The following is a 21,302-nucleotide window of genomic DNA, read 5'->3' on the forward strand; positions in this document are numbered from 1 at the left end:
CATGTCCTTGACCGGAATCGAACCTGGGACCTTGCAGTCTGCAGGCTGACGCTCTATCCACTGAGCCAAACTGGTTCTGGCTCAATCAACCTATTTAATAATACAACCTTACTTTACTTTTCTCCATAGGCCTTATCACTTTCTAATATACTACAAAATTTGTTTATTAACTTGTTTATCATCTGCTTCCAACACTAGAATGTGAGGAAAAACATAAGCAAACAATTATACATATACTTCATATGTTATGTGTATGTGTATATATACATATATGGATACATATTTCCATCCAATATCTACTATTTATTATACTTTTGTCCTGTTTCCAAAGGAATTCCCACCAACACTTGGGCTGCATTTCTCCAATCTTCTTCTTTCTCATATATGGATGCAAGATGCTGTCTTATGGAAGCAACCTGAAATAGTAGGTACACATGTTATATCAATTATTATTATTTAACTAATTAAAATAAATAAATAACTGTATTGTCACAATTGTCTCATTCAACATAGCAAGCTGGCAAGTATAATTATTAAAAATTTACCTAAACCACCCAAATTTTTCTATGAATTTTGTATTGATAGAATAACAAAACAGTAAACTGAAATAGTACATTATTATAATGTGGATTATGGCAATAATGTAGTTTAAATATGAAATTTTGTTTTTATGTTACTGCACAGATAATGCTGGAATTTTCCTATATTTTCAGCATAATTAACAATTTAACTGATTTTTAAAAACTGCCTAAAGAGTAATATTTGGTGCATAAAATAAAATTGTAATAAATAAGCAAATGTCAGCTGGAGTTACAATGTCCTAATATTTATTTTATTATATATAGTAAAATGCTGTTTAGTGCAATTTTTAATTTTTTTATTATATTTTATTGATTTTGTACAGAGAGGAAGGGAGAGAGATAGAGAGTTAGAAACATCGATGAGAGAGAGTCATCGATCAGCTGCCTCTTGCACACCCCCTACTGGGGATATGCCCGCAACCAAGGTACATGCCCTTGACCGGAATCGAACCCGGGTCCCTTCAGTCCCCAAACCGACGCTCTATCCATTAAGCCAAACCGGTCTCGGCTGTTTAGTGCAATTTTAAAAAAATGAAAATGAATGATAATCTCCTTAAAAATGTAATAATATCTCTCAAAATAATTACTACTATCTCAAGTTCATATATCACTGCAATAAATTTTTTACCTGCTCCTCAAATGAAATGACTCTAGGCTGGATCTTTTCCAAGGTGAAATGATAGATTTCTTTGGCTGTGCTATCAGGCAAGTTAGGGAGATGTGTGCAGAAATCAGTCAGCAACTGCCGAGAGATCACAAGGCTGACATTCTCATTTACCACTTGTCAAAAAAATAAGAAATAAAAAAGCATGAGTAATTTATAAAATTTTTATTAAGCAATCTTTACCTAAAATTAATACTAAAAACTGTATGTATTAGTGCAACCTGCAATGCATTATTCCTATTTTTCACACCCCTATCATCCTATATTACAGATTAAACTTTCCTTATACTGAATTATTAGATTACATAATGACTTCAACAAAATAGTAAAACTACCATAACTTCTCTAAGAAATACAAATGGTTGACAAAAATTTTTAATAGCTGAGCATTTTATGTTATTCCTTTCTCTTCTTTATTTTTATACAAAGCAAAGGCACAGAAATACCCCTATTTTTATTTATGTCCTTATATCCCACCTCGCTACAAAAAGGAGTTAAAGAAGAAAACAGTGAAATAATTTTCATGAAATTTAATAAATAGTTACAGTGAATACCACTTATATTTTCCAATAAAAGCAACAAATAAGAACTTAGGTTAGCACAGGAAACAGGTCTAAGCCATCAATTGACATCCCCTGAGGGCTCCCAGACTGCACACAGGCCAGGCTGAGGGATCTCCACCACCACACCCCAAGTGCACAAATTTTGTGTACCAGGCCTCTAGTACATTACAATGTTAATCAGTTTATGATATATTATTTGGAATTCATTATTAAATACTGGTTGTAACTGAGAAAACAGTTTCATTACAAGTGCCATTAGACACAAAGCTGTTTAAAAGAAATTACTATACAAACTAGCACTTATCAGGGAAATACAAGTAAATAAGGACAATAAATCAGAAAAATTAGTTTCTAGTCTGGGCTCTACCACTAACTGAATGTGCCTGGGGGGTAAAAGTGACTTAATCTTGACTTTTTTTTTTTTTTTAACAATATATTATACAAGAATATATCTATACTCTACAGTCACAGTTATTAAAAGGAACTGGTGTGGTAGATATTATATGTGAAAACACACTGTAAACTGTAAAGTACTACCAAGCATTGCTGATATTGTTAATGCAGTATCAATCTGAGCCTGAATTCTGAGTAATTTTCAAGATAACTGAAGTCAGGGAGGTGGGGAGAGTGCCTTGAAATATGAAAATTTCTAGTTCCTATTCAAAAGGAATGATCTGACATTAATAACAGCTCATTCATACACAGCACTTTTTATATGCCAGGTATTATTCCAAGCACTTTATTATGTATAACTCACTTAATCTCCCAACAATTCTATAGGGTACATATCATATCCTTACTGTATAGACGAGGTAAAGAAGGCACAAAGAGGTTAAAGAAGAAGACACAACTAATAAAACAGTAGACTAGGATTTGAATGCAGTCTACTTTCTTTGTCACTATGCTACATTGTCTCTTATCAATTTCTATTAGCAACTATACAAAATTTTAATCGGGAATATAACTCTGGAGACAATTCATTTAAATAAATCAAGTTGCGCCGAAACCAGTTTGGCTCAGTGGTAGAGCGCCGGTCTGCGGACTGAAAGGTCCCAGGTTCAATTCCGGTCAAGGGCATGTACATTGGTTGCAGCACCTCCTCGGTGGGAGGTGTGCAAGAGGCAGCTGGTCGATGTTTCTATCTCATCAACATTTCTAGCTCTCTATCTCTCTCCCTTCCTCTCTGTAAAATATCAATAAAATATATTTTAAAAATAAGTAAATAAATCAAGTTGTAAGTAGTTTAAATTCTAAAATAAATCCATCAATTTCAATGTTGTGGGTATGCCAAACACAGTTTATTATTGCATTATTTATTAATTATTGTATTATTTTCCATATGAACTGTAAACTTACTTCGTCCCTCCCTGTATGTCATTTAATCTCATAAAAATTATAGTGATAATTTGATATGAGACAAGACTGAGGCAAACTTTAAAGTCCTACTCAGTAATACAAAGCAAATATGGAATTTTCATTACACTTACTTGCTTCCACAAAAGCTTTCAAAGCTTCTAGTTGTTCTGCCCCAGATAACTGAATGGCTTTTTCCAGGATCTGACGATACCTAAAATAATACCAAAAAAAAAAAAAAATGTTCAGAGGCCACTATATATTGGTGTCTTTCCTAGTGCTTTCTTTTCTGGTATTCTTTATAGTACACCACAGATGTATGTATGTGTGTGTGTGTGTGTGTGTGTGTATATATATATATATATATATATATTTTTTTTTTATAAATATATATAAATATATATATATATATTTAAATTTTTGTATATAAATATATTTTTTAATTGATTTTTTACAGAGAGGAAGAGAGAGGGATAGAGTGTTAGAAACATCAATGAGAGAGAATCATCAATCAGCTGCCTTCTGAACACTCCCTACTGGGGATGTGCCTGCAACCAAGGTACATGCCCTTGACCGGAATCGAATCTGGGGTCTTTCAGTTCACAGACCGTCGCTTTATCCACTGAGCCAAACCGGTTTCGGCAAGATGTCCTTTTTTAAAAAAGATTTTTAGTCCATCACAAGAAAGAGTGAATCTATAATAACAAGTTACTGGATCTAAGGTGCCACTTTTGCTTAAAAGTTGTAGTTTTGGATTTAAACCAAAAAGTCAAATTTCCTTTCAAATGCCTTCAATGATAAGCCATGATTTCCTTCAATTATATAATACACGAGAACATTATTCAAGGTGACCCAGACCCTTTCCTCTTGTGGACCTAATTAATCCAGGGTCACCAACACTAGAATAATATCGACTAGACAATTAAACCAAATATTAGAGGTTGAATGTCTTAGTGAGAGGCACCTGATTAATGTATCTCTCTCACATTGATATTTCTCCATCTCTCTCCCTTCTTCCCTAAGATCAAAATTTTTTTTTTTTTACATAATTCTTTAGCCCTGGCCAGTTTGGCACAGTGGATAGAGCATCGGCCTGCGGACTGAAGGGTCCCGGGTTCAATTCCAGTCAAGGGCAGATGCCTAGGTTTTGGATTCGATCTCCAGTGGAGGACCTGGAGGAGGCAGCTGATCAGTGATTCTCTCTCATGATTGATGTTTCTATCTTTCTCTCCCTCTCCCCTCCTCTCTGAAATCAATAAAAATATATATATATTTTTTTTAAAAAATAAATAATTCTTTGTTGTTGAAAGTATTTCATGTCCCTTTTTTCCCCCATTGAACCCCCTCTAGACACACACACCCTGCCCTGCCCCAGGCCTTCAGCACACTACTGTCTGTGTCCATGGGTTATGCATACAAGGTCTTTAGTTAATTACCTCCCACCCACCCTCCCCTGCCTTCCCTCTGAGATTCCTCACTCTGTTCCATGTTTCTATGTTTCTGGATCCACTCCATTCATCAGCTTATTTTATTATTACTTATATTCTGCATATGAGTGCGATTTAAGATCAATTTTAATAAAAAATATTTTAGGGAGAATCCAAGATGGCTGCACAGGTAAACACCTAGCCGCAGCCGCACACAACAATTTCAATAAAATACAACTAAAATATAAAATGGACATTACCCAGAACTACAGGAAAGTTGACTGACTAGAAATTCTACAACGAGAAGCAAGGAGAAAACCAGAAGGAAGTGCAGAGGAGCTGTAAAAGCCTGAGGTACGGGTCACGCGGCGCGCAGAGAGGACGGAGCTGGAGAGGAGGGAGGCCGAGTGCCTGGCTGGCGTTCCCTGGCGGGAAGGAGATAAAACTCCGACTGTGCTGGGCCCCAGTTCTGACTGCTCTGAACCCCAGTTCTAGGCCAGACCCCGGGGCCCCAGGCTTATCCATAGGGAGCTGGGCTATAAGGTGGAACCCCGGGGGAGTGGCGAAAGGAGGTCACGGCAGCGCGCACATTGCGCGCAGAGAAGGGACGGCCGGCTGTGCCGCGGGATTGCCCTGGCCAGAAGGAGACTGGGGCTCCAGTCTGCTCTGAACGCCACCTCCAACTCCACTTCCAACAGAACTGAACCCCAATACCGGGCTCATTGGGGGAGAGCATAGACTGTTAGGCAGCAGGCGAAAATCGAGGGCACCTATCTCTCAGAGGTGCTTTGCAGTGAGTACTGAAGGACCCTGAGAGGCAGGAGCCACATAGGGCGGGGCTGACAGAAGCCAAGGCTGTAGGCTCCACCCTGAAATCCCGTCCCATCTGTAACTGCGAAATGCGACAACGAAATAGATCACAAACGAAAGAAATGGAGGACAAAAAGCAACTGGATATAGAGTTCAAATCTACGCTTATAAGGTTTTTCAAGAATTTCCTAGAAAAGATTGATAAGACCTATGAGGATATGAAAAGAGATCAACTAGAATTAATAAGGAGTCAACAAGAAATGATAAGGGATCAACAAGAAATAAAGAATACATTGTCTGAAATAAAAAATATTATACAGAGTCCTAAAAACAGAATGGAAGATCGCAAGAATCAAGTCAAAGATTTAGAACATAATGAACCAGAAGACACTCCTCCACAGAAGCTAGAAGGCAAGAGAATCCAGAAAATTGAAGATAATGTAAGAAACCTCTGGGACAACTTCAAGTGAACCAACATCAGAATTATGGGGGTCCCAGAAGATGAGAGAGAGCAAGATATCAAAAACATACTGAAAGAAATAGTGACAGAAAACTTCCCCCACCTGGTGAAAGAATTAGACTTACAAGTCCAGGAAGTGCACAGAACTCCAAACAAAAGAAATCCAAAGAGGACCACACCAAGACACATCATAATTAAAATTCCAAGAGCAAAAGACAAAGAGAGAATATTAAAAGCAGCAAGAGCAAAGAAGGTAGTTACCTATAAAGGAACACCTATACGATTGTCAGCTGACTTCTCAACAAACCATGCAGGCCAGACGGGAATGGCAAGAAATATTCAAGGTGATGAATAGTAAGAACCTACAGCCAAATATAATCTATCCAGCAAAGCTATCACTCAGAATTGAAGGTCAGATAAAGAGCTTCACTAATAAAAAAAAGCTAAAGGAGTTCATTAACAGCAAACCAGAATTATATGAATTGCTGAAGGGGGTTCTTTCAGAAGAGAAAGTAAATAAAGATAAAAATTATGAACAACAAATATGTAACTATCAACAAGTGAATCTAAAAACCAAGGAAATTAAAAAAAATCTGATGAACAATATTAACTGTTGAATATAATAGAATCAGAGGTATGGAAGGGGAGTGAACTGACGATTCTTGGTGAAAAGGGGACAGGGGGATGTGGGAAGAGACTGAACATAAACTGTGCACCTATGGATGAGGACAATGGGGAGTGGGGAAAGGGCAGAGGGTGGGGTGGGAACCTGGTGGAGGAGAACAATGGTGGGGGGGGGAGGAACATTTGTAATAATATGAACAATAAAAACTTATTTAAAAAAATAAATAAAATAAAAAATAAAAAATATTTTAATATTATGGAGGAAGTATATTTCATTAAGGCATCTTGCATCTGTCCTATCAACAATTTTTACTGAGCATTTATTATTTTATAAATTATGTATATGAACTAAATAAAGATAAGTCAATTCATGATTTTTTGGCACTTGAATCTAAAAGTAAATAAAACATACACATGAAAATATACCACAGTCACTACTTAAGACCAAAATGAATGAAGTAGCCATGTATTAATAGATCTTTCATTTATAGTAATGGTGAACTAAATGATTAGACCAAACCTACCTCAAAAAATAAGAAGCTGAAAGAAATAAAAATTAACAGCATAAAATCCTAACAAAAAGAGAAAACAGGTAAGACTAGGAGCATAAAGAGATAAATAATAGCTTCTGCCTGAAAGCATTTGCAGTCTCTGGAAAGACAGCTGAGAGGTAGAGTGGCACTTCTGACGGGGAGGGGATGGGTTCTGCTTTGGGACATTATGCCATCTGCTGGAAAAACTGAGAAGCAGGATCTCAGTTCCTAGCCGGCCAAAGGAAGGGACACTAGCACTTTAGAAATAAAGGTACAAAATCTTTTCCAAGGATATCCAAGGAAAAGCAAAAAATTCTGAAGCTAAGGCTAGCACCCTCAAATGTCTGGAAGAAGGAAATGAAAATACTCTCTGAAAGGTAACTTCCTAGAACACCTGTTTTTAAAAAATACATTTAAAATCATTTACCCAATAAATGAATATTACAAGGCACATGACAATATGAGCTAGAATCAACAAAAGCAACAGACAATAACAACCAACAAGGGACTCTAGATACTGGAGTAATCAAAGACTATAATAAAACCATGTTTATGGAGATAAAGATAAGCTTTAAGTTTCAGCAAGAAACTAGGAATCATGAAAAGTGTTATTTGAAAAAAAAAAAACTACCAAAAACTATAGAACTACAAAAATACTATAACCAGCTCTGGCCAGGTAGGTTTGAACATTATCCCAATATTCCAAGTTGGGTTCCATCCTTGCTCAGGGCACATACAAGAATCAACAAATGGCCAAAACCGGTTTGGCTCAATGGATAGAGCGTCGGCTTGGGGACTGAAGGGTCCCAGGTTCGATTCCGGTCAAGGGCATGTACCTTGGTTGCAGGCATATCCCCAGTGGGGGGTGTGCAAGAGGCAGCTGATCGATGACTCTCTCTCATCGATGTTTCTAACTCTCTATCTCTCTCCCTTCCTCTCTGTACAAAATCAATAAAAAAATATATCGATATATTAAAAAAAAAAAAAAAAAAGAATCAACAAATGGCTGAAATCGGTTTGGCTCAGTGGATAGAGCATCGGTCTGTGGACTGAAAGGTCCCAGGTTCGATTCCGGTCAAAGTTGCACTGTAAGTAAAGTTGGATATGGAAATAACACTGGTTGCGGGCACATCCCCAGTAGGGGGTGTGCAGAAGGCAGCTGGTCGATGGTTCTCTCTCATCAATGTTTCTATCTCTCTGTCCCTCTCCCTTCCTCTCTGTAAAAAATCAATAAAATATATTTTAAAAAGAATCAATCAATGAATACATAAATAAGTGGAACAATAAATCGATGATCTCTCCTCCTCCTCTCTCTCAAGTCAGTCAATAAGCTAAAATATATATATTAAAAATATACTATAACCAAACTTAAAAACTCAATGGAGTTCTTAATGGCACATCTGAAGAACTGATAAACTTAGAGGCAGGTCAGAATAAAGCATTGAAATGGTAAGTACAGAAGTCAGGATAGGAGATACACAGAGGTCACAGTAACAGGACCTAAGAGGGGTTTCAGTGGCATCTTAGAGGGGAAAATAGAATGAAACAGAGGCAACATTTAAAGAGATATAGCTGAAATTTTCTCAGGACAATGAAAGAATACAATCTATTGATTCAAAAAATAAAACGAAGCTCCACAGGTTAATGTGGAAGAGCATTTACAGAAAGAGGCCACAGTTCTTTTACTGGCTATATCTATGTGACTTTATAGCTTTCACATCAAGAAGTGGTTTATTTCCCCACCCTTTGATCTGGGCTTCTTTTGACCAATAGAATGCAGTAGAAGCGAAGTGCCTGTTCTGAAACTAGACCTCAAGAGGCCTTATATGTTTTTCTCTCTTGGAACCCTGCTGCTGCAACGTGAACAAGGCCAGGCTAACCTATTGAATAATGAAATATGTAACTCAATCACCTCCACTTGCCCCAGCCAACACACAGAAGCAGAGCTGTCTGCCTCACCTGCAGCTGACACAGGCACGGGTGGGAGCCCGTGTGTAGCTGAGAACCACCACCCAGCTGGGCCCAGCCCAAACTGCCAACCAAAAGAATTATGAGCTAAATCAATGATTGTTGTTTTAAGCCACCAAGTTTTCCAGAGGTTTTATTTCACAGCAAAACCGAACTTGCACAGACATACAAAAACAAATCCACACACACGTCATAATGAAGCTATCGAAAATTAAAGATAAAAATCTTAAAAACAGATTAAGCGTTAATATATTTTTTTAGGATAGAGAATTTCCTAATAAGGTTGATCTTTAAGCCTTCTAAATATTTCAACTTTAGTGTAAGGGGGAAATAAATGGAGGAAAGACAGGCATTCTAGGCAAAAAAATAAATTTTTAAAAAATCACTATCTGAAATGTAGTCCAGCTTGGTGAAAACAGTACAGGGCCAAAAAAGGAAGCTGTGTTTAGAATTAAGGGTTATGAACCAAGCAGGCTATATTCTGGCTTTGCTACTAGCTACATGGCCTTGGAGCAAGGTATTTCACCTCTGTACTTCAGTTTTCTCATGTGTAATATAATATTATTTTTTAAGGATTATCGAAAATGTAAGTAAAGTTGCACTTGGCACAGAGTAGACATTAAATGCCAGGCAGGGAACTTCACTCTTGAGATGGGAACCACTAAACTGTTGGATATGGAAATAACAAAAGGCCAAGAATCTGGGTTACAAGGGGCCTTTAAGGTTATATAGCCTATGGGGGTTGAAGTAGGGGGTGGTGGTAGTGGGGGGGGGGGGGGTGGTGACCTCCATTGTTGGACAGTTCTAGTCCATTCTAATTCAAAGTTTACCTCTGTAAGGGAGGGCAGTTGTGGGCAATCAGGCTGGCAGAGGTGGACAGTTGGGGGGGACCAGGCCTGCAGGGGAAGGCAGTTGGGGGCGATCAGGCTGACAGAAGAGGGCAGTTTGAGGCGACCAGGATGGCAGGGGAGGGCAGTTAGGGGCAATCGGGACAGCAGGGGAGCAGTTAGATGTCAATCAGGCCAGCAGGGGAGCGGTTAGAGAGCGATCACGCTGACAGGCAGAAGCAGTTAGGGGCAATCAGGCAGGCAGGCAAGTGGTTAGGAGCCAGCATTCCTGAATTGTGAGAGAGATGTCCAACTGCCAGTTTAGGCCCAATCCCAGTCAGACATCCCCCAGGATCCCAGATCGGAGAGGGTACAGGTGGGTTGAAAGACCCGCCCACCGTGCACAAATTTCTTGCACCACGCCTCTAGTAATAAAAGAAAAATAAACAAAAGCAGTGCACAAAATTTGCAAAAATGTTTTTCATATGGCTAAATATGTCAATTTTACAACTGCTGTGTTCATTCATAGTTATAGAAAAGCATTTTAATTGAAGTTTTGACAACAAAAGAATAGGTTTAAAATGTGATTTTTAGAATAGGCAAACTTGGATTCAGGTTTAAGCTCTGCACCTTTCTAGCTTTTATTGAATCAATCACTATTATTGAATGACTACTTGGTTATAGATAGCCTTTTAATCAGTGAGAATACACAGTATCAATACTTTAGAGACATTTTCTCCATCATTCCTTAATATGAAATCCTTTTGTTACTAGCTCCTAATGTAAAACCCAAAACTACTGATATATTTCAAGAGTGTTTCTCTTATAAAGCATGTAGCTGGAGAAACTGTTTGTTTTTATTATGAAAACTAGAGGCCCAGTGCACGAAATTTGTAAGGGGACAGGGAGGTGTTCTTCAGCCCAGCCTGCACCCTCTCCAACCTGGGACCCCTCTCACAATCCAGGGCTGCAGGCTCCCAACTGCTCACATGCCTGCCTGTCTGATTGCCCCTAACCATTTCTGCCTGCCAGCCTGATCACCCCCTAACCAATCCCCTGCCAGCTGATAGACGCCTAACTGCTCCCCAGCCAGCCCGATTGCCCCTAAATGCCCTCCCCTGCTGGCCTGATCACCCACAACTACCCTTCCCTGCTGGCCATCTTGTATCTACATGGGGGTAGCCAACTTTGACCACATGGGGGGTGGCCATCTTGTGTGTTGGGAGTGATGATTAATTTGCATATTACCTCTTTATTGTATAGGATAAATAGCCTGACACATTCTTGCTTGGATAGGACCAGATATGTACTGCAGGCAAGGCCAACAATTTCTTCAAAAAGCCCTGGCTCTGCATACAGTGATAAGAATCAAGGGTATTGAGTGCCTCCTGCATATAGCAAGTAGGTATTAGCACCTACTCTTTATTGTGTGTATTGAAAGCCTCTTGTATAAAAGGGATGGTATAAGTGTCTGCTGTTTATGGGAAGCAAAAATTTAGAACCTCTATATAGTAGGTATGCACAATCTATATACAAACAGGTATCAAGCACCTATTGTGTGTAGCAAGTGAAGAGCACCTACTGTATACATAAAACAGGTATGAGACATGCATGTAAACTGCCAGCATATATGGAGCATTTCCTGTATGTAGAAATCATGTATTGAGCACCTGTAGTATACAGCAACTTACCCAGGATACCTGCTTGTTCACAGAGTGCCAACTGTATAACATATAATAGGCATGTGTAGAGTGCCTGTTGTATATAGCAACTAAGTCCAAGCACCTGTCACTCATAAATATGCTAAGTACCTACTAAAAAAAAAAAAGCACTGACTATAAGTTATCAAGCATATTATTTCAATTCTACTTCACAATGAACCATGGTCTGTTACAGTATTTGCCTCCAATGAATTATGCCTCCCTCTGACCATGCACCTTTGCAATGTAACTTGCCCACTCCTTCTATAAATCGGGGCTGGTCTTGAGACTTACTCTGATCAATACTTGAGAACTGTTGTTGTGAGACTTTCAAGAATAGCTGTAAGAGGTTTTTCAGCTTCCACTCTGACCCTCTTCGTCCTGTAAGGAAGCCTCGACTAAACCATTGAATGAGAGAGCATGTAGAGAAAGAGACCCAGCCAACAGCCAGAGATGTATGGGTGTCCATTTTAGTCCACCAGCCCCAGCTAAGCTGCTATCTAACTGCTATCTAACCCAGAGAATCCTGAATAATAATAGCTGTTTTACACCACTAAGTTTTGGTTTGTTACACAACAATAAATAACTGAAGCACACAATAATATAGGTACTATTGTTTATCTGCAATTCATAACTAGGAAAGTAAATGTTTGTTTCAGATACCTGCAAATACATGAAACTATATCTCTTCTGATAACTAATATACTTATTTTTATCAACAAAACATAAGGAAAATCAAGCATGGGGGGGAAATACAAAGTAGTTTACTTTCATCCAAACATATAAAAAAAATACATGCAAAAAAGCATTGAGCCATGAAGACATATTCAGCTTAGGTATTTCCAACTCACAGAATATATCAATATGGAATGAATAGCTTTAATAATAATAATAGTAACAAAATAATCGTACGGCAGTTTCTAAGTGTCAGGGATATACACACACACATACTCATTCTGACTCACTCAAGAATAAGTCCTCTAGCTCTAGCTGGTTCGGCTCAGTGGTTAGGCTCTAACCGTTAGAGCCTATGGACTGAAGGGCTTCAGGTATGATTCCAGTCTAGGGCATATACCTTGGTTGCGGGCACATCCCCAGTAGGGGGTGTGCAGGAGGCAGCTGATGGATGTTTCTCTCTCATCGATGTTTCTTTCTATCCCTCTTCCTTCCTGATTGTAAAATTCAATAAAATATATATATATATTTTTAAAAGTAATAAGTCCTCTAATCCAGCGTTTTTCAACCGCTGTTCCGCCGCGAGATGTTGCCTGGTGTGCCGTAGGTGCAGACAAGACAAGAATTTTATAATTTTTCACTATTTTGTTTACTTAATATTTCATAATAAAGTAATTATAAAATACTTTCTTTGTGTTTATTTGATTCCTATTCAAGAGAATTACTTTATATATAGTCAATATAGGCACAGAGTTAAATTTTTTAACATTTTCTAATGGTGGTGTGCCTCGTGATTTTTTTCATGAAACAAGTGTGCCTTTGCCCAAAAAAGGTTGAAGAACACTGCTCTAATCATTTCCATTTACCTGAGGGGAAAAATTGCCACTGGAAGTAAAGCCCAAGATACACAGCAAAATTTCTCAGTGATAAAAGTAGATTACATTTACCACCAAAGAAAAGGCAGCACAGCCTATCTAAAACAGGGTCTCAACGTCCAGGTAAAAGCAGGTGTATCCCATTAACATAGATCTACAGCTGTCAGAATGTAAATTTGGGAATCAATTTGAGAAGCATACTGTAAACAGAACGCATGTGAATTATAAAAGAACAGCCTGTGAAATGTACAGAGAGAAACGGACAAAAGATAGACCTACCCATGATCAGCAGTGCTGGCAGGCACAACGTGTCACAGTTTTAACTTGGAGTGAACCTGAGCCCTCTCCAATAGACATTAGGACAAAATTGCCAAACAATCCAGGCTCTTGAAAACATCACTAACTCTCTACCACATCCTGATCCATGTCATGAGGACATCATCATCGCTCCTCGGCCTTTGGGGTAAGATCAAACGTAGGCATGAGGACATCAGCCCCTGTGCCCTGCTTCAGAGCTAGTGGCAGACAGAGAGGACCCAAAGAGCATGGTCCAGGAGGTTTTGGGACGACACGATAGCGGCCATACCTCCTCAAGGGACCCACAGAGCATGGTCCAGGAGGTTTTGGGACGACACGATAGCGGCCATACCTCCTCAAGCCCCAACCACCTAAAGAAACCATCTCCCTGGGGGGGTGGGGGGGGACACGACTCTGCATCGAGGTCCCAAAATATAAATTCACCACAATTAAAAAAGAAAGAAAGAAAAGGTCCAAAGAGAGGTCAGAATTCGGTGTGAGGGACCAGCCAGCTATGGGACGAGGCACCAGGGAAGGCTGACAAGGCCGAGGGAGCAGTGGTCCCTCAGTCCGCCTTTCCAGAAAGTTGTGAGACAGGAAAGATGAAGGCTTAGCGAGTGGACAGTCACCCCAGGCCTCTGGCCCCACGGGCTCCCGGCTTCCCGCTGCCTGCAGCCTTTGCCTCCACAGCCTACCCCAGGCCCGCCCCCTGGATCCTCAGGCCGGCGGCTACCACACACACATCCGATAGCCGCCGTCGCCCCAAGGAGAACCAGTCTGTAGCCTCCCCTCCTTCTCCCCCCATGGCGCTCGGAAATACTCACTTGCCCGCCAGGTCTTTATGAGAGCCACTCGAGTTCATGAGCTGGGCCAAATCCTGTCGCACGGCCGCCGCCATCTTTCTCTCAGCTCAGCTGGGGCTGCGGGGCCTCACCACCAGAAAGGAAACGAGTAGAGTCCTCCAGAGCTCGGCCAGAGGGAACCCGAGATGCCATCGAGTGGCACCTGTGTGGGCCTAGAGGGCCGCACGCGCGAGCCTACGCTAGGCCCGCCCCCACGGGTGAATGACGGGAAGCTCCACTCCGCTAGTCTGAGGCCCGCCCTGGCCTCTCGCGGGGCTCAAAACTCGCAGCCTCCCACTTCGGATTGGTGGATGAACTCCGAGTGTGGTTTGTGCAACTCCAGTAAGTTCCGGGTAGCAAAACGATCGCCTTTTCATTAAGTTCCGTGTCTCATGCCTATGGTTGATCGTTGTTTTTTTTTTGTTAAGAGAGCTCTTAAACTACCTGTAGTAAAGCATCAGTTGTTTTTATTGCCAATTCACTGCAGACAGGTACTTTTGTAAAACGCAATTTAAAATGTCCACATTCCTCCTCGTACTCTGTACTCTTTTTGAAGGTTAATCATACATCCCAGTTTGTCCAGGTTATTGCCATTTTCCATCTGTTGTCCTGGAGTAATTATTAATTATAAGCCCTTTCACTCTAGAAACTGTACCATTTGGAAGACAAAGTATACAGTCATCCTACCTTTATATGTAATTGTATTTATTACTCATATAGCCTTACAGAATATATTAATGAACATAAATGTACATTTTTGCCAAAACCGGTTTGGCTCAATGGATAGAGCATCGGCTTGGGGACTGAAAGGTCCCGAGTTCGATTCCGGTCAAGGGCATGTACCTTGGTTGCGGGCATATCCCCAGTAAGGGGTGTGCAAGAGGCAGCTGATCGATGATTCTCTCTCTCATTGATGTTTCTAACTATCTCTCTCCCTTCCTCTCTGTACAAAAATCAATGAAATATATATTTTTTTAAAAAAAGAAATGTAGCCAAAATCGGTTTGGCTCAGTGGTAGAGCGTTGGTCTGCGGACTGAAAGGTCCCAGGTTCGATTCCGGTCAAGGGCATGTACATTGGTTGCGGGCACATCCCCAGTAGAGGGTGTGCAAGAGGCAGCTGGTTGATGTTTCTCTCTCATTAACGTTTCTAACTCTCTCTCCCTCTCCTTTCCTCTCTGTAAAAAATCAATAAAATATATGTTTTTAAAAAGAAATGTGCATTTTTATTATTTTTTAAAATATATTTTATTGATTTTTTACAGAGAGGAAGAGAGAGGGAGAGTTAGAAATATCGATGAGAGATTTGCTGCCTCTTGCACACCCCCTACTGGGCATGTGCCCGCAACCAAAGCATGCCCTTGACCGGAATTGAACCTGGGACCTTTCAGTTCACAGGCTGACGCTCTATCCACTGAGCCAAACCGGTTTCGGCAACATTTTTATTATTTCTTGCTTTCACAAGATAACAGCATATTATTTTTCTGCTCTTGATTTCTTTTTTCATTTTTTTCTGGAAATCTTTCCATGTAAGTTCAGTGAGCTCCTTCATTTTGTTTTAGATCTGGAGAGCATTACATAAAATGAGGGAATGCCATAGTTTATTTAATCCTTATAGCTAGACACTTAAGTTGTTTGTAATCAACCAATGCTGCAATGAATAACTTTGTACATACATCATTTGATATGTGTATAGGTAGGATACATTCCAAGAAGAATGTCAAAGCGGAGATTTACTTACAATTTTTATAGATATTGCCAAATTGAACTTTATATGGACGATTTTGCCTTTCTACCAGAAATATGTAGGAGTGGAATTTTCTACAGCTTTGCCTACAAAAGATGTCAGACTTTTGAATTTTTACATCTTGATATGTGAAAAATAGCACGTTCCCTCTCTTAACAAGGTGAAAGAAAAGAAGACCAGGATAAGGAAATCTTTAAGAAAGTGTTATGGAGATTGCCCACATCAATTTAGATCTCACTCCATTGGCAAGAATTTTGACAAACAATCATGCCTAGCAACAGTGAGACTGGAAATTTTGTTTTCTAATTGGGCAAATTTATGCCCAGGAAAAGGGAAAGTATGTTTTAGAGGGATCATCAGTAGTGTCTACCAGACTGTCCCTCTCACCTAACTGTGTGTGTGTGTGTGTGTGTGTGTGTGTGTGTTTGTACCCTTCTTCTTACAGAATACTTCCAACCCTAAAGAATAGAGTTTAATTTCCTATTTAATTTTTTAAAAATGTTTATTGATTGATGAAAGAGAGAGAGAGAGAGAGAGAGAAAAATCTATTTGTTGTTCCACTTACTTATGTATTCATTGGTTGATACATGTATCTACCCTGACTGGGGATGGAACCCATAACCATGGCATATTGAGATGATGCTCTAAGCTGAGATACCCAAACAGAGCTCCCATTTAGTTTCTGGGTCAATTCAAAATCCAGAATGTCTGATGATACACAATGTTCTCAGTCTGGTCAGATTGTGGATTTTCATGGTCCAAAGACACATAAACTATAAAACAAATTATCTGGCTTGTGCCCATACATGTAATACAAGACAGCAGTGGAGCCAAAACCAGTTTGGCTCAGTGGATAGAGCATCAGCCTTCGGATTGAGAGGTCCCAGGTTCGATTCTAGTCAAGGGCATGTACATTGGTTGCAGGCACATCCCTGATTGGGGGTGTGAAGGAGGCAGCTGGCCGATGTTCCTCTCTCATCGATGTTTCTAGCTCTCTATCCCTCTTCTTTCCTCTCTGTAAAAAATCAATAAAATATATGTAAAAAACAAACAAACAAACAGCAGTGGAGCAGGAAGAGGATAACCACAGTTAAACCTCTGAAAAAGAATGGGAAACACAACAATTACTTGTCCATAGTAATGGTGGAATCCTGGATAGGAATTATGAACACCCACCACCCTGTTAGTGGAGAAAGTTCCTTGATTAAACTCTAATTCTGTTCTTTCAGAGGCTCTCCATTGTGTATTACATTCTGTGGGCCAACTTTGTTCTCTGAATACAGATTAACTGGATGTTGGAGGATATTCCCTCATTGAGGGAATGCCTTAGGGCTTGAACAGTTGGAGGTCAGGTTTTTCAGTGTTTTTACTTTTTAAAATATAATTTCAGCCCTGGATGGCTAGCTCAGTTAGTTAGAGCATTGTCCCCATATGCTAAGGTTGCAGACTTGATCCCTACCCAGGGCACATACAAGACTCAACTAATGAATGCCTGAATAAATAGAACAGCAGCCCAGCCAGCATAGCTCAGTGGTTGAGCATCAACCCAGGAACCAAGAAGCCACTGGTTCAATTCCCTGTTAGGGTACATGCCCAGGTTGCAGGCTTGATCCCCTGTGGGTGATGTGCAATAGTGTGCAAGAGGCAGTCGATGATGTTTCTCTCTCATAATTTATCTCTCTCTATCCCCCCTCCATTCCTTTCTAAACAAATCCCCAGTTGGGCATGTGCAAGAGGCAGGCAATCAATGATTCTCATGATTGATGTTTTTATCTCTCTCTGAAATCAATAAAAATGTATTAAACATATATTTATATGTGTGTGTGTGTGTATATACACAATTTCACTGAATATCCAGTAATCACACCTAAAATTATTTCTAAAAGTAGTTGTGAAACCCGCTCTATTTCCTGCTTCTACTCTCAACTTTTTTTTTGTAGTTTTTAACCCATTCTTTACATCTTCTTTTTTAAATATATTTTATTGATTTTTTTTTTTTTACATAGAGGAAAGGAGAAGGATAGAGAGCTAGAAACATCAATGAGAGAAAAACATCAATCAGTTGCTTCCTGCACACCCCCTCCTGGGGATGTGCCCATAACCAAGGTACATGCCCTTGACTGGAATCGAACCTGGAACCTTTCAGTCCACAGGCCGACACTTTATCCATTAAGCCAAAACAGTTAGGGCTTAACACCTTCTTTTTAACAATGGTAGCTTTGAAATAACCTGAAACAATAGGCTTAAATAGATGATAAACTCTATTACTCTTATCTTTGTTTTCTGGTGTGTGTGTGTGTGTGTGTGTGTGTGTGTGTGTGTGTGTGTGTGTGTTCCAGAAAGTCTTAATGAGTATGAGGAGAGGAATCTCTTAACTAAGTCATTTCTTCTGATAGTTGGGTATACATAAGCAGTTGGCTTTTTCAACTTAATAAAGCCCCAGTATTTCTGCATATTCTACCCCTTATTACTGTGACTTCAAACTTGACTTGTAATACCTTGCTGGAAAAAAGGGGAGTAGCCACAAATTGGCTCTTTCCACATACCTCCACTAGAGCTGTAAGCTAGGGAGGGAGGATGTCTGCCTCCCTAGTTATTGTAGGCATCAATTTAACTTAATTTTTTTTTACATGACAAGGCCTCTGCTTTCCAGACTGCTCATTATCCCTGGAGAATGCTACCATTTTTAGGTTTTGCTTATAGGCGTGAAGAAAAATAAACGTGCATGGCACTGGAAACTTAGTCTCCTCTTCTCTTCAATTGCTTAGCAAGAAGTTAGCTAAGCACATCTGAATTAACTCAAGGGAAGTGCACAAATCCTACTTCTTTTTCACCATGCAAAACCTTGGGTCCCACCAAAACCAGTTTGACTCAGTGGATAAAGCGTGGGCCTGCAGACTATAAGGTCCCAGGTTAGATTCTGGTCAAGGGCATGTACCTTGGTTGCGGGCACATCCCCAGTAGGGGGTGTGCAAGAGGCAGCTGATTGATGTTTCTCTATCATTGATGTTTCTAACTCTCTATCCCTCTCTCTTCCTCTCTGTAAAAAATCAATAAAATATATTTAAAAAAAAAAAAAAAAAAACAACAACCTGGGGTCCCAGCCCTAACCTACTGAGTCAAAATTGTTAACAAAATCCCTCTAGTAATTCTTTCACATGAAAGTTTGAGTAGCCCTGCTGTAGCATATGTCAACACCACTGATACAGGAACTCTTCTCACTAAACTAGGGGTGTCAAACTCAATCAGAGAAGGGGCCAAAATCTAAAATCCAGCCTAAATCACGGGCCGAATGGTTTACTGAACAGTCATAAACTGTCATTGTGATGGAAACGCAGCAGAGTGCAGTGATGACAGCGCGGTGCGGGCCACATTGCAAGGCCTGGCGGGACGGATTTGGCCCGCGGGCCTTGTGTTTGACACATGTGCACTAAACTCTTGTCAAATAAGGCCATTTCCCCACCCGGGGCACCCTGTTTTTACATATTCAACTAATTGGTCTCTACGCCCTCAATTTCCCTACAAATATGCAAAGATATTCATCCTGGGGACCTTTTCCTGGTGCATCTTCCACTCTATGTCCCATGTGTCCAGCTCACATATGCCTCAATAGAAAAGGAAAATAAAAGAGCAAAGATTATTGTATATTTTCTGCTGTTTTCTGAATACTAATCCTTACTGTATATTTATTCCATATGCTGCTGGTGCTGTGTGACAAAATTGTTCTAAAGTGATCATGTATATTTCCTAGCCTAGACCCAGAATCAGCCACCTTTTAAAAAAAGTCCTTGTTCCTTTTAGGAATTGATATTTACAGATCATCTGAGTGCTAGGGATTCTCATGGCTACTGTATTGTTCATTTGGAGAACTCTCTTTTTTTTTAAATATGTTTTTATTGATTTCATAGAGGAAGGGAAAGGAAGAGAAACAGAAACATCAATAATGAGAGGGAATCATTGATGGGCTTCCTCCTGCACATCCCCCACTGGGGACCGAGCCCACAATCTGGGCATATATCCCCACCCCAGGCACCCCGTTCGATCCCTTGACCAGGATTGAACCCGGGACCCTTGAGTCCGCAGGCCAACACTATATCCACTGAGCCAAACCAGCCAGAGCTGGGGAACTCTTCATAGAACTGAACTAGGAAATATCTATATATTTGAAAGATAAAATAATTCATGAGTTCATACTAATACTTCTAAATCCAATGTAGGTGCTTTTACTTAACCTCTTCTTTTTTTTAAATATATATTTTATTGATTTTTTACAGAGAGGAGGAGGGAGCGATAGAGAGCTAGAAACGTCGATGAGAGAGAAACATTGATCAGCTGCCTCTTGCACACCCCCTACTGGGGATGTGCCCGCAACCAATGTACATACCCTTGACCGGAATGGAACCTGGGACTTTTCAGTCCACAGACCGACGCTCTACCACTGAGCCAAACCGGTTTTGGCTACTTAACCTCTTCTATATTAGCTCTGTCCACATCCAGAATTAGTATATTCCATAATTATTCATTTTATTCATCCCATGTTTATACACACAACAACCTCAGTATACAAAACTAATACTACCACCCCAATATTATGGCTGAGAAGAGTTCACTATTTTCCTGCTATTCTTCTCCCCATTTCCTCTCATTTTTCAATTGTACTGTATCTACATTATGAGCGCATATAGCCATTACAAGCAGTACTTTCTTCATTTTAATCCTCATTTAATCTTCTTAAAATGTATTTTTTTTTTTTATTTCAGAGAGAAAGGGAGGAGAGAGAGATACAAACATCAATGATGTCGGAGAATCACTGATCAGCTGCCTCCTGCACAAAAGCTAGGCATGTGTCTGGGAATAGAACTGTGATGTCCTGGTTCATAGGTCAACGCTAAACCACTGAGCCATGCCCAGCTGGCATTTAATTTTAGTTCTATGAGTATTACATATTTAATGCTCACCATCAGCCCTTATATTGATATCTCTCTAGCTACCTTTACTATCTGAAGCTAGTTCTTCAGTTTTTAATATTCACTATCCCATACTTTCTATACTAATATATGAGAACAGGTTTTCATGCATTTCCTCCTTTCTAGACACTTTAGTTTCTTATTGCCTTTTCTTTAAAAAATCACAGTTTGGCCAAAACCGGTTTGGCTCAGTGGTAGAGCGTCGGTCTATGTGGACTGAAAGGTCCCATGTTCGATTCCAGTCAAGGGCATGTACCTTGGTTGCGGGCACATCCCTGGTAGGGGTGTGCAAGAGGCAGCTGGTCGATGTTTCTCTCTCATCGACGTTTCTAGCTCTCCATCTCTCTCCCTTCCTCTCTGTAAAATATCAATAAAATATATATTTTTAAAA

General features: G+C 39.9%; 1 protein-coding gene across 4 annotated transcripts in view; it reads right to left on the reverse strand.

Annotated features, from left to right (window-relative positions):
- COPS4 (COP9 signalosome subunit 4) overlaps positions 1–14,437 on the reverse strand; it is a 33,069-nt gene extending 18,632 nt beyond the window's left edge. For 2 of the 4 annotated variants that reach the window (XR_006739655.1, XM_036412286.2), the window contains exons 1-4: positions 14,182–14,437; positions 3,296–3,375; positions 1,210–1,361; positions 313–416 (exon numbers count right to left, since the gene is read on the reverse strand). Coding sequence is in view for 3 of the 4 variants with exons in the window: in XM_036412286.2 (XP_036268179.1) it covers positions 313–416; positions 1,210–1,361; positions 3,296–3,375; positions 14,182–14,255 (410 nt within the window). In the remaining variant the exon portion in view is untranslated. The remainder of the gene's footprint in view (positions 1–312; positions 417–1,209; positions 1,362–3,295; positions 3,376–14,181) is intronic. The other 2 variants (XM_045571160.1, XM_036412267.2) reach the window with 2 other exon arrangements.
- Positions 14,438–21,302: the final 6,865 nt, after the last annotated feature.

The sequence above is a fragment of the Pipistrellus kuhlii genome, unplaced genomic scaffold (assembly GCF_014108245.1).
Source record: "Pipistrellus kuhlii isolate mPipKuh1 unplaced genomic scaffold, mPipKuh1.p scaffold_m20_p_1, whole genome shotgun sequence".
Classification (NCBI taxonomy): Eukaryota; Metazoa; Chordata; class Mammalia; order Chiroptera; family Vespertilionidae; genus Pipistrellus; species Pipistrellus kuhlii.